Raw genomic sequence first — 13,228 nt, forward strand, 5'->3', positions numbered from 1 at the left:
CTCTCCCTTCTCTCTTCCTCTCCCTTCTCTCTTCCTCTCCCTTCTCTCTTCCTCTCCCTTCTCTCTTCCTCTCCCTTCTCTCTTCTTCCCCTCTCTTCTTCCCCTCTCTTCTTCCCCTCTCTTCTTCCCCTCTCTTCTTCCCCCTCTCTTCTTCCCCTCTCTTCTTCCCCTCTCTTCTTCCCCTCCTCCCCCCCCTCTCTTCTTCCTCTCCTCCCCCCCCTCTCTTCTTCCTCTCCTCCCCCCCTCTCTTCTTCCTCTCCTCCCCCCCCTCTCTTCTTCCTCTCCTCCTCCCCCCCCTCTCTTCTTCCTCTCCTCCCCCCCCTCTCTCAGTCCTCTCCTCTCCCCCCCCCCTCTTCTTCCTCTCCCCCCCCCCTCTTCTTCCTCTCCCCCCCCCCTCTTCTTCCTCTCCCCCCGCTCTTCTTCCTCCCCCCCCCCCCGCTCTTCTTCCTCCCCCCCTCGCTCTTCTTCCTCCCCCCCCCCCCTCGCTCTTCTTCCTCCCCCCCCCTCGCTCTTCTTCCTCCCCCCCCCCCCTCGCTCTTCTTCCTCCCTCCCCCTCGCTCTTCTTCCTCCCCCCCCCTCGCTCTTCTTCCTCCCCCCCCTCGCTCTTCTTCCTCCCCCCCCCTCGCTCTTCTTCCTCCCCCCCCCTCGCTCTTCTTCCTCCCCCCCCCCTCGCTCTTCTTCCTCCCCCCCCCCCCCTCGCTCTTCTTCCCTCCCCCCCCCCCCTCGCTCTTCTTCCTCCCCCCCCCCTCGCTCTTCTTCCTCCCCCCCCCCCTCGCTCTTCTTCCTCCCCCCCCCCTCGCTCTTCTTCCTCCCCCCCCCCCCCTCGCTCTTCTTACTCCCCTCTCCTCCCCCTCTCCCCCCTCCCCCCCTCTCCCCCCCCTCTCTCCCCCTCCCCCTCTCCCCCCCCTCCCCCCTCTCTCCCCTTCCCCCCTCTCTCCCCTCTCCCCCCTCTCTCCCCTCTCCCCCCTTCCCCCCTCCCCCCTCTCTCCCCTCTCCCCCCTTCCCCCCTCCCCCCTCTCTCCCCTCTCCCCTTCCCCCCTCTCTCCCCTTCCCCCCTCTCTCCCCCCTCCCCCATCCCCCCATCCCCTCCGCCCCCCCCCCCTCTCCCCTCTCTCCCCATCCCCTCCGTCCCCCCCCTCTCTCTCCGTCCCCCCTCTCTCTCCCTTCCCCCCCTCTCCTCCCTCCCCTTCCCCTCTCCTCCCTCTCCCCCTCCTCTCTCTCCTTCTCTCCCCCTCTCCCCGCTCTCTCTGCCCCCGCCCCCCTCTCTCTCTCTCCTCCCCCTCTCTCTCTCCTCCCCCTCTCTCTCTCCTCCCCCTCTCTCTCTCCTCCCCCTCTCTCTCTCCTCTCTCTCCTCTCTCTCCTCCCCCCTCTCTCCCCCCTCCCCCCTCTCTCTCCTCCCCCCTCCTCTCTCTCCTCCCCCCTCCCCTCCTCTCTCTCCTCCCCCCTCCCCTCCTCTCTCTCCTCCCCCCTCCCCTCCTCTCTCTCCTCCCCCCTCCCCTCCTCTCTCTCCTCTACTCTCTCCCCCCCCCCCCTCTTCTTCCTCTCCCTTCTCTCTTCCTCTCCCTTCTCTCTTCCTCTCCCTTCTCTCTTCCTCTCCCTTCTCTCTTCCTCTCCCTTCTCTCTTCCTCTCCCTTCTCTCTTCTTCTCCCTTCTCTCTTCTTCCTCTCTCTTCTTCCCCTCTCTTCTTCCCCTCTCTTCTTCCTCTCTCTTCTTCCTCTCTCTTCTTCCCCTCTCTTCTTACCCTCTCTTCTTCCCCTCTCTTCTTCCCCTCTCTTCTTCCCCTCTCTTCTTCCCCTCTCTTCTTCCTCTCCTCCCCCCCTCTCTTCTTCCTCTCCTCCCCCCCCTCTCTTCTTCCTCCCCCCCCCCTCGCTCTTCTTCCTCCCCCCCCCCCCGCTCTTCTTCCTCCCTCCCCCATCCCCCCCTCTCTCCCCCATCCCCCCCTCTCTCCCCCATCCCCCCCTCTCTCCCCCATCCCCCCCTCTCTCCCCCATCCCCCCCTCTCTCCCCCATCCCCCCCTCTCTCCCCCATCCCCCCCTCTCTCCCCTCTCTCCCATCCCCTCCGTCCCCCCTCTCTCTCTCCGTCCCCCCTCTCTCTCCCCTTCCCCCTCTCTCTCCCTCTCCCCCTCCTCTCTCTCCTTCTCTCCCCCTCTCCCCCGCCCCCCGCTCTCTCTGCCCCCGCCCCCCTCTCTCTGCCCCCGCCCCCCCTCTCTCTCTCTCCTCCTCCCTCTCTCTCCTCCCCCTCCCCCTCTCTCCTCCCTCCTCTCTCCTCTCTCTCCTCCCCCCTCTCTCCCCCCTCCCCCCTCTCTCTCCCCCCCCCCTCCCCTCCTCTCTCTCCCCCCCTCCCCTCCTCTCTCTCCTCCCCCCTCCCCTCCTCTCTCTCCTCCCCCCTCCCCTCCTCTCTCTCCTCCCCCCTCCCCTCCTCTCTCTCCTCCCCCCTCCCCTCCTCTCTCTCCTCCCCCCTCCCCTCCTCTCTCTCCTCCCCCCTCCCCTCCTCTCTCTCCTCCCCCCTCCCCTTCTCTCTCTCCCCCCCCTCCCCTCTCTCCCCCCCTCCCCTTCTCTCTCCCCTCCCCCCCTCCCCCTCTCTCTCCTCTCTCCTCCCCCTCCCCCCTCTCTCTCCTCTCTCCTCCCCCTCCCCCCTCTCTCTCCTCTCTCCTCCCCCTCCCCCCTCTCTCTCCTCCCCCCTCTCTCTCCTCCCCCCTCTCTCTCCTCCCCCCTCTCTCTCCTCCCCCCTCCCCCTCTCTCTCTCCTCCCCCCTCCCCCTCTCTCTCTCCTCCCCCCTCCCCCTCTCTCTCTCCTCCCCCCTCCCCCTCTCTCTCTCCTCCCCCCTCCCCCTCTCTCTCTCCTCCCCCCTCCCCCCCTCCTCCCCCTCCCCCCCTCTCTCTCTCTCCTCCCCCCTCCCCCTCTCCAACTGTTTGCTGCAATTAGGCTGGTGAGAGGGGGTTTGTAGCCTCAGGGGGCCTGGCCTTCAGTTTGTGCCTAGTACCCATCACTCCTGTAGAGGACAGTATAAACTTAGGTTGCCTATTAAGCTGTGTCCCTTGGGACTGCAAGAAAATTATTTTATGGCATGTACAAAAAAAAAACTTTGGTATACGTCCTTAATTTTCCCGTTTTTTTTCTCTATGAACTTTTCACTTCTGTCATGTCTGTTTAAATTTGCAGAACCTCCATCAAGTAAAACAGATACATACTTTGAGGCAGTTAAATGAACGACTGGTGGCTGAAAACAGAGCTTTGACCAGAGTTGTTGGCAAGCTCTCAGAGTCCTGTAGGCAGCTACAGTCTGTGGACTTGTAATTCCTTCTCCTGTGGCTAGTCAGGCAGGTGCCCTGTTTGAGCCAATGCATTGCTATGATCTGCTGTTAGTGCATAAGTATGCCTGGGGATTTGCTTGTTAATTAGTGTGGCTTTTTGCATGCAGTGCTTAATGTTTGAAATAGTGGTCCCCAGTGCAAACCCCCAACTTTGATCACATCCCATTGTTTGAATTAAAATCATACATAATTGACAGTGTTGAAAAGGATATATTCTCTAGTCCGAATGTAGATTTAGACCAGTGTCACATCAGTGTCTTTTCAGTCCACAGTTTATTAAAATAGAAAACACCTTGTGTGTGCTTCTATCTTGCATTAGTAAAAACTACTGCATGTGTTCTGGATGCTCGCAACAGAATTTGGGGTGCTGGAAACTTGAGCAAGGAATACTTTGTGTTTTTGTGAATGTCCTCCAGTGCATCTCAAAATGGTCCTCATTCTTAAGTTTCCCAAAAAATTAGACAAACTTATTGCATCTGTTAAAGAATCCTAACAGTTCGGTAATAAAGCTGCTTTAGCATTATAAGTACTGTTAGTAGTACATGTAGTTGTTAGCTGTGAACATAGTATGGAACATGGAGTAGCTTGACTTTTTCCAGGTCCGTGTGTTGCTGATTTTAAAGTTACAACTTATTTTTTTTTTTTTACTTGTTATGCTTTAGTTAAAGCCTAATTTCAGGCAATTGGCCTTATACACTTTTGAAAAACATCTGGACTGTTCTACCTTTTAGGTAGTAATTTATGTTCAGCTTATCTTGTGGTTCAGGCACCCTTCTAGGCAGCATAACCTGCAGTTTGCGAGGCCACATCACCAAAGTCATACAGTACATGTATTTTAGGACATTGCCTCAACATGCTGCTTTCTCCAAATATCAATTTCTCATTTATATACATGTTTTCATTAGTTATGCTCAGGTCTCCTAAATACCTCAGCCAGCCATCACCTTTACCTTCCAATCTTACAGCACTCCTACTAACCTCACCCTGTACCCCAAAACAAAAAAGATTTTGGTGTCTTAGTCTGGGAGATGTATAACAACCAGGGCTGCCATGTTGTGTAAAACAGTTGTCAAGTGGTGCATTTTAGTGGCTGAGCTATCCTATGTTTTTATTTATATGTCAGTTGGTTGTTTTCAACCACTTGCTCGTACAGGCACAATTACGTACTTGTATGTCAGCCCCTACATCTGGGTTCAAGGCGCTCGCATGCACCTCCCAACCCCCGCTGTGATTGGACACAGGTTTCAGACAATAACTCATGGCTGAGACCTGCTGATCGGCTGTGTCCAATCACAGCCCAGAGCCCTGTGTTAACAAACAGGCAGGGCGCTGTACAAAGAGAACAAACAGATTTAGTAAAAAACAGTACATATTACACACTGTTAGGCACACAATTAAGTCTTTGATCACCCCTAGTTGTTAACCCTTTCCCAGTCAGTCATTAGTACAGTGACAGTGTATATTGTCACCTTACCGCCAGTCCTATCCAGCTGTACTGTACTTTTTTTTTATATGCATGTAAATCCAGGGGTTAGATTTATTACATGTACTTATATATTACGCAGAGCTTTACATATATATTGTACATTCACATCAGTCCCTAACCCTCAAGGGGTATACAATCTAAGGTCCCTAACTTACATTCATACATACACATACTAGGACCAATCTAAACAGGAGTCAATTCACCTACCACCATGCCTTTGGAGTGTAGGTGGAAACCGGAATACCCGGAAGAAACCCGCACAGGGAGAACATGCAAACTCCAAGCAGGTGGTGCCGTGGCTGAGATTCGAACCAACAACCCTAGTACTGCCAGGTGGACATGCTAATCATTTAGCCACTGTGCTGCCCCTAATAGTGCGTAAGTCTATAACTTGCTCTGCTTATCGGAAGGTCAAGTTTGCAATTAGATGCTGTGGTGTGGCCACAAAAAAAAAAAAAACCCAATAATTACACAACCTGTTCTAAGTAAACTGATTCAGAAACCACTACAGGAGAGATTTATCCCAGGCTTCCATTTAATCCTTTAAACTGCACACATTTGGACGTATGCCTTTCTTGCCCTTAACTAAGAACACAGAAGGCTGTCTTAGGCTGGCCATACATTATACAATTATCTGCAGATTTTTGGTTTAGATTTACCAAAAACCATATAATAGGAGGACAAACCTAAACAACACTTTCAGTTATATCCAATTAGGCAGGCCCTTGCACTACATAGTTGAAGGTAAATCTAAAGGAAATTGGGCAGAAAATCTGCAGATAATTGTATAATGTATGGCCAGCCTTAGTTTCTTGTTGCCTTATGTAAATGATCTGACCTGAGCAGTGCCTAAAGGTGATTAATAACCTGGGTTTTTGGGGGTGGTGGGCAGATAAAGATCTGCAGTAAGACTGATGATTGAGCGACTGACCTAGACATTGGGTACAGTTGATCTAAATGATTGAGGTTGAGGCATGTATCCCAGGTTTTGAACACAGGTGTGTATGTTTTAGTTGATGTTGACGAAGTCTTAGTGGAGGCAGATTGCGATTTGGAGAATTAACAGTGTATTGAGGTATGTCCTGAAATGGGCACTGCTCAGTCTGCTTTCTCTTTTCAGTGTGGCCACTGGGCACAAAAGTGCATTGCTTCAGAGCATGATGACTCTGTGTGCTTTCCTTTCCACAGCCCAGTTTGAATGCTGCTGGACAAGGGAGTACAGAAGATTGATTATAACGTTATATTAAGGGACTCATACTAGATGCATTTAAAAACATATACATTTTTTTCCTTTTGAATTTATAATGGCATTAGTTGTGGTATATACAGTCCTGGCTAAAGGTTTTAAGAATGACACAAATATTAATTTTCACAAAGGCTGCTGCTTCAGTGTTTTTAGATCTTTTTGTCAGATGTTACTCTCTTAGTATAATTACAAGCATTCCATGAGTGCCAAAAGCTTTTATTACATTAAGTTTATGCAGAGAGTCAATATTTGCGGTGTAGACCCTTTTTCAAGACACCTGCAGTTCGCCCTGGCATGCTGTTAATCAACTTCTGGGCCACAGCCTGACTGATGGCAGCCTGTTCTTGCATAATCAATGGTTGGGAGTTTGTAAGAATTTGTGGGGGGGGGTTTGTTCACCTGCCTCTTGAGGAGTGACCACAAGTTCTCAATGGGATAAAGGTCTGAGGTGTATTATGGCCATGGACCCACAATTTCGATGTTTTGTTCCCCAAGCCACCTACTTATCACTTTGGCAAGGTGCTCCATTATGGAAAAGGCATTGCTCGTCACCAAACTGTTCTTGGATGATTGGGAGACGTTGCTCTTGGAGGATGTTTTTGTACTATTCTTTATTCATGACTGTGTTCTTAGATGAAATTGTGAGTGAGCCCACTCCGTACTGTTGGCATGACACAGGACTGATTTTGTAGCGCTCACCTTTTTTTTTCTCTGGACAAGGTTTTTTCCAGCTGCCCCAAACAATTAGGGGATTAATCAGAGAAAATGACTTTACCCCAGTCCTCAGCAGTCCAATCCCTGTACCTTTTGTAGAATTAGTCTGTCCCAGATTTTCTTGTGAGAGAAGTGGCTGCTTTGCTGCCCTTGTTGACACCAGGCCATCCTCCAAATGTCTTCACCTCACTGTGCGTGCAGATGCACTCAAACCTGCCTGCTGCCATTCCTGAGCAAGATCTGCACTGGTAGTGCCCCGATCCCGCAGATGAATCAACTTTAGGATGCAGTCCGGGCACTTGCTGGACTTTCATGGGCGCCCTGAAGCCTTCTTCACAACAATTGAACCTCTCTCCTTGAAGTTCTTGATGCTCCAATAAATGGTTGATTTAGGTGTAGTCTTAGTAGCAGCAGTATATCCTTGCCTATGAATCCCTTTTGTGTGGAGCAATGATGACTGCACATGTTTTTCCTTGCAGGTGAATTATTTGTCATTCTCAAAACTTTTGGCCAGTGCTGTACATATTTGCTTGCATTACTTAATGGTTGTAAACCCATACATATACCCAGTGAAGTGACTAACCTCAGGTGATACACAGAGATTAAATAAATTCTATATAAGTTGTACCTGTTATTTGCAGCCATTTCACCTGTAGATCCTTCTGAAACACACAAATCAAAGGATTTTTCTCAGCATCAGGGGCAGGGAACTGATGTCACACACTGTAGAGCTAGATCTAAGAGCTCCCTGTAATCTGATAAGCTGAATGGAGGGTAAGGACACACCCCCTGTACACAGGCTCATAGAAACCTACAGAGCTGAAACTGGGAGTCACCTGCTGTTTGCTGGAGGAAGTTGGGTGGTGGTTGGGGGGATGAAAGTAATCACTCACTACTTCCATCCACGCTACACAGAATGGATGGTCTAATCTGCGTCAGCTTTGATCTCCATTAGCTTCTTTGCCAAATATTAATTGAAAATCAGACCTTTGCCTGGCCAGGTGGTGCCAACAGAGATATCCACAGAATGAATTTTGGAGGATTCAGCAGGAATCGGCCAAAATTCAATCCATGTATGGTCGGCTTCAGTAAACAAAATCAATCTCTCATCGTTTTTGTTCAAGGGGGTATAGGGCTTTAAGCATGAATTCTAAGGCTTGATGCAAACTTTAATAGTTGTGGAAATGTTTCTGTGCATTAACACCATCCAGTTTTGTCACCTAGAGAGAGCACTATGTACAGCTTTTCTTGAGCTAAAAATAGTTATATTTTGTCATGTTACACATAAATGGAGGGATTTGTTGTATTCTCTTCTGTGTTTTCCTAATACTGGATACGGCAACATAATTCTATTGATTTGTCCTAAAGTGACAACTAATATGGCTTAATTTTAATACTATATGCAGCCATTCCTCCCTGCCAATGCAATTCCATAGCCTAGGATTTTGTGAGCAGTGTGCTAAATTGCCTCCTAACCTGGGAACTTAGAAAACTGTACATTTAGCTATTTAGATTTGAGATTTCCAGTTAATATATTTAACATCAATCTTTTTTTTTTTTCCTCCAAACAGATGTTACCTGACCTGAAAGCAGACAACCAGAGGCTAAAAGATGAAAATGGAGCCTTAATCAGAGTCATAAGCAAGCTTTCCAAATAGAAAATGGTTTTACCACAGCAGCAGTTTAATGGCATTGCACATATGTAACTCCAGTGCACCATAACGTGGCAGTCACTGGATACATGGGGGAAAATTCCTTGGCAACTGTAACTTTCAGAAATCCTGCCAAACTCCCTCCTTTTTTTTTTTTTTTTTTCATTTTGTACAAAAAAATTTTGTATTAAAGTGCGGCTGCTGAGGAGAGAAAGTGACTATGAATTCTTGTTTACAGTTACAAAGTGCAAGAAAAGTGTTCAAGGCCAGAAGCCTCCTATATTTAACCAGTAAGCCTTAGTTGTACATATGCCTTTTGCTATCAAAAAGCTTTCTGCTACCACAGACAAGTTACCACACAGTTTATGTTGTGCCACACCTGAGATCTTTCAGTTCACTTTATTTTTACTTTTATATAACATTCTCTTGAAATTTTAAGTCGGTGAGTGTGCCAGCAGTTCCTTTATATAGTTTGTAGACCTCTTATTGGGGAAGTACTGTATGTAGCCTGTAATGTTATGCTGATGTTGTACTGACAAGGCCTACTGTGATGTCAGCAACAGCGTTACAGGTTGACTAGGCCTAATGTATAGGTTTACAAAGTATACAAGTCTGATCATTAGGAAATTGCTTTTAATGACTTGTTTGACTACTCAGACATTAGTGGGGAAGTTGCATTTACCACCTGTGCTAAGCTAATCTCTGGAAAATGAGAAGGTTAAACCTTTCCCTACTAGCCATCACTTTTATAAGGTTTGAATGAGATTTTCAGTACCGTAGCCTCCACACTCATTTTTAGCAGATACTGATTGTTTTTTTTTGTTTTTGTTTTTTTTGCATGTGTATATATTTGTGTGCGTGTATATACAAAAGTATATAGATATGCTAGCTTATATCTATATATTGGTATATATGGAGAAGCTGTATCGTTCCCAAACCACTGTGTGGCATGCTCAGATCCACCTCCTTGTCAGCAATGTCTGTTACTCCGGGTTAGATTATTCCTAAGTAGTAAGTGATCTTAATAAAGTTCGGTCATTTTATGGTATATTGTCTATTTTATGGAGGCGTGACTTTAGTTATAACTGTAAAATATTCTGATTTTGTTATTTTTCTTTTTAAGTCACAACTATTAAAAGTATGTTATTGTTTCACTACATTTCATGTTTCTTTTGAGTGCTGTCAGTATCATTTGTGCTAGTCAGAGTGAAGTCACTTAGAATTCTAACATGCACTCTCTTGTGTAAATGCACTGTTACCATGTCAGAAGGCATGTAATTTAATACCACCATCATATCTATTTTCTACATTTCAGTGGCCTTTTTGCAGAAAGTAACAAATATTATAAATATGTATGTGTATACAGCGAAGTGAGAGTTACTGCTTTTTTTTCTTTTTCCCCCTTTTTTTTTTTTTTTTTTTTTAAAGCTTTTATATTTTCACTGACTTATGAGAATGACAGCGTAACAATGGCACATGAATTATCTAATCCACTGAAACAGCTTGGTCATTAAAACAAAGTTGTAAATTGTAAAGCTTTCAGCAGCTATTGTATTGTTGACTATAATGTATACTATATTAAATGTGAATTTGTACCCCTTTAATTTACAAGAAAAGGTCATTGTGATCTACTGCCTATTTTTGGGGTTTTTGGTTATTCAGACTTGATGTCCTTTTGTTTTGGTTTCTAAGTTTTATGAAGATACATTGTCTTGCTCTTACTGCCAAGCTCAGGATTCTTGACTTTTTAAGGTACAAAGATAATTGTGGGGTGTTGCTGTTCATTTATTATGTATGTGAGGGTCTTAAAGATTTGCATCTTGAGGATGCAAGTAAAAGAACTGTACAGCAGACGATTGTGGAGATGCTAGATTGTTTAAATTATGGGTTATACTTGGCAAAGTTTGGGTGTCTGTGAAGAATGATTAAATATTTCTAATTTAGTATTTTATATTTAGTTATTTATTCTTTATCTAAACAGATTGGCTACTGTGCTACAGTGATTTTATTGGTGGTAATGAGCAGGCTCTGTATCTGCATGAAACTCATAACAAACCTAGTCTTTTGAGAAAAGTGTATTTTGACATATACAAATAAAAATGAATGAAACTATTTTCCCTGTGTGCGTAAACATGTTAAAGGAATAATTGCATTGAAGGCTTTTTAACGCTGGCATTAACGGGTATGTAATACCTTGAGTCTATACAGTAGCCTTTTGGGTCAAATGTCTGCATATTGCATTTGCATATGTTTAAAATGAAATGCTTTGCTGACTAGTTTGGGTGAATCATCCAAATATTTATACTGCTTGTGAAATAAAGGTCATTAAATACAAGCTCTTAAGATCAACAGTGTGACTTCTCCCATAGTCTTTACAAGGTCGCACAATGTTACACAAACATTAAAATCAATTGCAATCACAACAATAAGTATTATTGAGTTTCCTAGAAGAAAAAGGCTTGTTGGTTATCAAAAGATATCCCCACACTGTGGATACAAAATGGCACCTGTTTGTAGTTTTCAAAGACTGCTGTATCATTTTGTTATGGACAAAGGTGTTTCTTTAACAGAAGGAAAATGTTTATTGAAAAGTACAACATATAAGCAATGCAGCATACAGTATCCATACAGGTAGTCAGCAGGGATGATAGGAGTATAGACCACTATATCTGTGTATACAGTGGTTAATAAATGGACTACATAGGGAACACTTGAGCTTTCTACTGATATTGAAGTTGAGAAAAAAATCTGTAGTTTAGCTTTCAATGAGGATGACTTATACTCTGAAGATACCCTTCTTTATCTCAGGTATTAGGACAATTTGTCTTCAATACCACCCACTTTGATTCCTTTCACAGAGATTGCATCATAAAGGCGCCAAAGCAAACAGGCCTGGGGAAAGGGGGCAACCTTGCATCCTTCCTCTAGACAGGTGAAAGGGGACAAAGAATTGTTGGTAGGCATTCTAGCTGTAGGGGCTGAGTAGAGCATACATAGCCAATAAATAAATTGGCGATTGAAGCCAAATTTGCGGCGGATTGTCCAGAGCTAGATCTGTTCAACAAAGTAAAAAGCTTTTTCAGCATCGGAGACATCCACCCACACAGACCAGGCTCCCACACACTCTCAGGATGATCTGATACTGGCAGGCAGTTACTGGAGAGCTTTAAGATCAATGAACTGAGTGCTCACCAGCACCCTCATGGTTCATTGAGAACTACAAGCCGTTGGCAGCAATGGCTGATAGTAGTTGTAGTCTATTTATTCACCGGGAACTGTGACTGAATGACGTAGCCAAGTGGGTGGAGCCCTGTAGGCTGTGCTGTTATCAAATTGTGACAGCGGGTGCAGGAAGAAGATCCCCTGGCTGCTGTCATGGGAAGGGGGTGGGCAGTCGCTGAACATGTTCGGAATGGTGAACTTATCTTAAATTCCTCCTGACCCTCTCTATAATGTATTGGAAGTGCCCTCTCGTAAAATGGGGGCATGGTATGATATGCCCTATGGCAAAATGGTGACTTCCCAGATCCCCTGCAAACATCAAATCAATGCAGGAAAATTTTGTAGTTGACTGAATGACAGGTAAATGCCTGCTGAGAAGGGTTCTGCCACCTCCAAACAGTGGTTAGAGGGGACACCTTGGTACAGCCCAGAAGGTCTGAATGAGCAGTACAGTCAGACCATTTTGTCCACCCTTGGCTCAGGGACCTTCTTGAAATCACCCAGAATCCATGCATTTTCAGTAAGTAGTTAGCCTGTATTTAGTCGTCTCCCCCCCCGACTCAAATTCAGTTACTGTATAAAATTGTTTCACGGCTACGTATTAGAACTTCCACAGAGTCAATAGCCTGAATAATATACCAACCAATACCAAGTCCAGCAACCAGAAGGAAAGAGAGTTATGTCTTAGATGCACTCCTCTAGAATAGTTGGAATAAATGAAATGGTATTGGTGTCTCACTCAGGGTTTCATTTGACTGAAAGTTTACTACCCACCAAGTGGATTTCTAAGAGTGTAAATTTGGGGACAGTAGTACATAAGTAATTGAAATGCCAAGGAGCGTTTAATAGGGGAATTTAATCCTTTCATATTCCAAGAGACAATGGTACAGTGAGACATTGTGAAAATGTATAGAGATATAGTGGGCATGATGGGAGTTGACTAAGTATTGGAGTCCCCCACAGCCTAGAGAAGGCACAAAGGTTCAGTGGCATATACAGTTAGGTCCTTATATATATTTGGACACAGGCAAAACTTAGTTTTTTTTCAGGTATTTACCAAGACATATCCAAGCTATTATGTAATGGATATGGGCTGAAAGTGCGCACTCCAATTTTAATTTGAGGGTATGTACAATCTAATTGGAGGAAGGGTTTAGGAATTACAGCTCTTATGTGTAGCTATCCCCTCTTTTTTTAAGGAACCAAAAGTAATTGGACAATTGAATCAAAAGCCATTTCATGGCCAGGTGTGGACTACTCCATTATTTCTTCATCAATTAAGCAGGTAAAAGGTCTAGAGTTGATTCTAAGTGTGGTATTTTCATTTGGAATCTATTGCAGTGAGCCTATGTCACGTGTTCAAAGGAGCTGTCCATGCAAATGCAACAGGCCATTGTAATGCTTCAAAAATTAAACCAATCCATCAGAGACATAGCAGCAACATTAGGAGTGGCCAAATCAACAGTTTGGAAACATTCTGAGGAAACAAAGCACTGGTGAGCTCAGCAACATAAAATGGCATGGACGTCCATGGAAGACAACAGTGGTGGATGATCGCAGGATCCTCTATATGGTAAAGAAAAACCCATTCAC

At 45.8% G+C, this 13,228-nt stretch overlaps 1 protein-coding gene across 7 annotated transcripts in view; it reads left to right on the forward strand.

The window, feature by feature from the left end:
* Nucleotides 1–10,762, forward strand: part of PPP1R12A (protein phosphatase 1 regulatory subunit 12A) — a 178,007-nt gene extending 167,245 nt beyond the window's left edge. For 4 of the 7 annotated variants that reach the window (XM_089674039.1, XM_089674040.1, XM_089674043.1 and 1 more), the window contains 2 exons: nucleotides 3,164–3,321; nucleotides 8,333–10,762. In XM_089674039.1, coding sequence (XP_089530165.1) covers nucleotides 3,164–3,298 — 135 coding nt within the window. In that variant the 3' untranslated portion in view covers nucleotides 3,299–3,321; nucleotides 8,333–10,762. The remainder of the gene's footprint in view (nucleotides 1–3,163; nucleotides 3,322–8,332) is intronic. The other 3 variants (XM_089674041.1, XM_089674042.1, XM_089674045.1) reach the window with 1 other exon arrangement.
* Nucleotides 10,763–13,228: the final 2,466 nt, after the last annotated feature.

This window comes from Staurois parvus, unplaced genomic scaffold, assembly GCF_062004578.1.
Source record: "Staurois parvus isolate SC_StPar_1 unplaced genomic scaffold, SC_StPar_1.0 ptg000147l, whole genome shotgun sequence".
Lineage (NCBI taxonomy): Eukaryota > Metazoa > Chordata > Amphibia > Anura > Ranidae > Staurois > Staurois parvus.